The following is a 3,959-nucleotide window of genomic DNA, read 5'->3' as shown; positions in this document are numbered from 1 at the left end:
GTCTCCTGCCTCAGCCTCCCAAGTAGCTGGGACTACAGGTGCCCGCCACAACGCCTGGCCATTTTTTGGTTGCAGCCATCATTGTTGTTTGGCGGGACCGGGCTGGGGATTCGAACCCGCAACCTTAGGTGTATGTGGCTGGCGCCTTAGCCGCTTGAGCCATAGGCGCCTAGCCCCATTTTTCTTTTATTAGTATTAATGTAGTATTCTTTGACCCTTTTCATTTTAATTTATTTGTACTTTGTTGCACTTCGTATTTCACTATGTTACCCAGGCTGGTCTTGAACTACTGCCCTCAAGCAATCTTCTTGCTTTGGTCTCCCAGAATGCTGGGATTATAGGCACAAGCCATCATTTCCTGGCTCCCTTCATTTTTAAAGTGACACACTTAGTAGTAACACACTTAGTAGTATATAGTTGAGTCAAGCATTTTTAATCCTATCTAAAATCTGTGTATTTTTATTACTGTTTACATTTAATCTATGATGATCAATATGGGTAAGTTTGAGTCTCTCATCTTGTTATTTGTTTTCTATTTGTCTAATCTGTTCTTCATTCTCTCCTTTTTTTTTTTGCAGTTTTTGGCCGAGGCTGGGTTTGAACCCACCAACCCACCACCTCTGGCATATGGAGCCGGCGCCCTACTCCTTTGAGCCACAGGTGCCGCCCATTCTCTCCTTTTTTTGTTTGTTTTCTGGCTCCTTTTTTGGATCAATTGAGCATTTTTGCAATTCCATATTATGTTCTTTGTTGACTTATATGTTTTTGTTGCATGTATTCTGGTACTTTGTTATTAAAGATACAAACATTAAGGATTATCCTCTCTTGAACAATTATAACTATTTTTATGATTAATCCTTTTTCTCCTCAACTCAGTAGTATTTCTTTTTTTCTTTTCTTTTTCTTTTTTGAGACAGAGTATCACTTTGTCACCTTTGGTCGAGGGCCATGGAGTCATAGTTCACAACAACCTCCAACTCTTGGGCTCAAGTAATTCTCTTGCCTCAGCTTCCTGAGTAGCTGGGACTACAGGCACCTACCACAACGCCCAGCTATTTTCAGAGACAAGGTTTTACTCTGGCTCAGGCTGGTCTCAAACCCATGAGCTCAGTCGACCCACCTCAGCCTCCCAAGTGTTAGGATTACAGGCATGAGCCACGGTGCCCAGCCTTCTCAGTAGTATTTCTAGTAGGAATTCTACTCTATCTGATATTAATATAGCTACTCTATCTTTTGATTACTATTAGCATGGTATAATTTAATTAAAAGTGGAAATATTCTCAGAGATGGTTACTGTTTTTAAAAGCTAACTTAGAAAAAAAATGTACTTTTGTAAAGATCTCACTCATCTACTTTAAAAATTAAGAGTGGCTTTCTGTTTATTAAATAGGCCAAGCATGGTGGCCACGCCAGTAATCCCAGCCCTTTGTGTGGCTGAGATGGGAGCAATGCTTGAGGCCAGAAATGTAAGACCAACCTGGACAACACAGAAAGGTTCATTTCTACAAAAAATAACCACAATGGCACATGCCTGTAGTCCCAGCTACTCAGGAGGCTAGAGCCCAGAGGATCACTTAAGCCCAGGAGCTTGAGGTTGCAGTAAGCCATGATTATGCAACTGGGTAACAGAGTGAAACCCTATCTCTAAAAAATCAATAAATATAATAAATAATAACAAGAAAATTTTAAAAATAGAATTGATAATAAAAATCCTCTTTAGTCCTATATCATGACTAATTAGGGGCAAAGGACTAAAGTTTTTGCTTTTGAGACACAGTCTCGCTTTGTCACCCTCGGTAGAGTGCTATGATGTCACAGCTTACAGCAACCTCAAACTCTTGGGCTCAATTGATTCTCTTGTCTCAGCCTCCCAAGTAGCTGAGATTACAGACTCCCGCCACAGTGCTTGGCTATTTTTAGAGACAAGGTCTTTCTCTGGCTCAGGCTGGTCTGGAACCTGTGAGTCCAGGAAATCCACCCACCTCAACCTCCCAGAGTGCTGGGATTACAGGCATGAGGCACAGCTCCTGGCCACAAAGGACTAATGTTAAGGAGAAAAAGGAGAAAATGCCCAGCACTCAGGGAGGCCAAGGTGGGTGGATTGCCTGTGCTCACAGGTTCGAGACCAGCCTGAGACAGAGCGAGACCCCGTCTCTAAAAATAGCCGGGTGTTGTGGTAGGGGCTTGTAGTCCTAGCTACTTGGGAGGCTGAGGCAAGAGAATCACTTGATTGCAAGAGTTTAAAGTTGCTATGAGCTATGACGCCACAGCACTCTACTAGGGGTGACAAAGTGAGATTCTGTCTCAGAAAAAAAAAAGGGATAAAATAAAGAACAGAACACATAGTAATGCTGGGATATCTGGGAAAAACCTCTTATGACTTTTGGGATATTGTTATTAAAGCTCTAAGAGAGGTCTTCGCATTTGTGGAGAGTGGGAGTATAAATGGAAATCATCCTGCTAGTTATTTGGACTCTAATCTAAATAAAATTAAGTCTGGAGCTGAATCTAGCCCATGGGCCAGTAATTTCTAATCCCTAACCCAGACATCACTGATTTTTCTTCTAGAATTGGCTTGGAAATGAAATTGAGGTTATGGTCAGTACTGAAGAAGCCAAACGCCACCTGAATGACCTTCTTGAAGATAGAAAAATCCTGGCTCAGGATGTGGCTCAACTCAAAGAAAAAAAAGAATCTGGGGAGAATCCACCTCTTAAACTCCGGGTAAGTGCCTTTATGAAAAAAAAAAGAAAAGAAAAGATTACCAATAATGAGATTCTACATTCCTAGGAAATCCTCACTGCTTTAGAGGATTGTTATCCTTTTAGTACTTCACCCTTATTTCCACTATTCTTTACAGAGGCGCACATTCTCTCTTGCCGAAGTGCATGGTCAAGTTTCAAATTCAGACGATTCTATTACCAAGCAGATTGAAAGCCTGGAGACTGAAATGGAACTCAGGTAAGGTGATTAACTCTAAGTCATTATAAAAACTTTCCTGGAATCAAAAATAGAACCCATTGTCCAGGAGTGGTGGCTTATGCCTATAATCCCAACCTTTTGGGAGGCCAAGATGGGAGGATCACTTGAGGCCAGGAGTTCAAGACCAGCCTAGGCAACATAGTGAGACCTGGTCTGTACAAAAAACAAACAAACTATATATATATATTTTTTTTTTTTTAATTAGCTAGGCATGGTAACATGCCATAGTCCCAGCTACTCAAGAGGGTGAGGTGGGAGAATTGCTTGAACCTAGGAATTAGAGGCTGCAGTGAGCTATGATCCTGCCACTGTGCTCCAACCTGTACAAAAGAGAAAGACCCTGTATTTCAAAAAAAAGAAAAAAGAAAACCTACCAGTGATTCAAAAGCTTGTTTTTTAAAAACTTTGTGATGGTGGAAAAACAAGAAAAAAATAACAATTTTTTGAACCAAACATTGTACTAGACATGATAGATACATTTCCTCAGTCAGTGTCTTTGACATCCAGTGAAGTAAGTATTATTCTCACTTTAGAGGTCTAAATGAAATTCAGATCTTAAGAAATTTGCAAAAGATATTAACTAACAACAGAGCTGGAATTTAAAACCCACTCTAATTTCAAAGTCCATGCTCTTTCCAATTACAATACAGTTTTTGATGTAGTAGTATCTCTGAAATGTACAACTAAGAACAGAATTTTAAAGGAACCAAAGACATGATAATAATAGAGCAGCAACACAGAACTTCAGGAATCATTAACAAAAGAGATATCATATGCCATACAAGTAAAGTTATCATGAACAGTAAACGCGATTAGTAAGTTAAGTGCATACTACAGTACTTGGCATATCAAAAATGCTCAGAGAATGACTTTCTCTCCCTCTTTCTGGCTCTAAAACCAGAAATTATGCTATATAGCCACTCTAGTCACTATTATTGTCTTTTTTTTTTTAATATACAGAGCCTCAAGCTATCCCC

At 40.0% G+C, this 3,959-nt stretch overlaps 1 protein-coding gene across 1 annotated transcript in view; it reads left to right on the top strand.

Annotated features, from left to right (window-relative positions):
- Positions 1 to 3,959, top strand: part of KIF4A (kinesin family member 4A) — a 150,235-nt gene that overhangs the window by 129,921 nt on the left and 16,355 nt on the right. The window contains exons 21-22 of the mRNA XM_003801762.3: positions 2,569 to 2,724; positions 2,861 to 2,961. Of these exons, the coding sequence (XP_003801810.1) occupies positions 2,569 to 2,724; positions 2,861 to 2,961 (257 nt within the window). The remainder of the gene's footprint in view (positions 1 to 2,568; positions 2,725 to 2,860; positions 2,962 to 3,959) is intronic.

Source organism: Otolemur garnettii, unplaced genomic scaffold, assembly GCF_000181295.1.
Source record: "Otolemur garnettii isolate 467f Iridium unplaced genomic scaffold, OtoGar3 scaffold00219, whole genome shotgun sequence".
Classification (NCBI taxonomy): Eukaryota; Metazoa; Chordata; class Mammalia; order Primates; family Galagidae; genus Otolemur; species Otolemur garnettii.
Note: the sequence above shows the minus strand (reverse complement) of the source record. Positions and strands in the feature narration are given on the sequence as shown.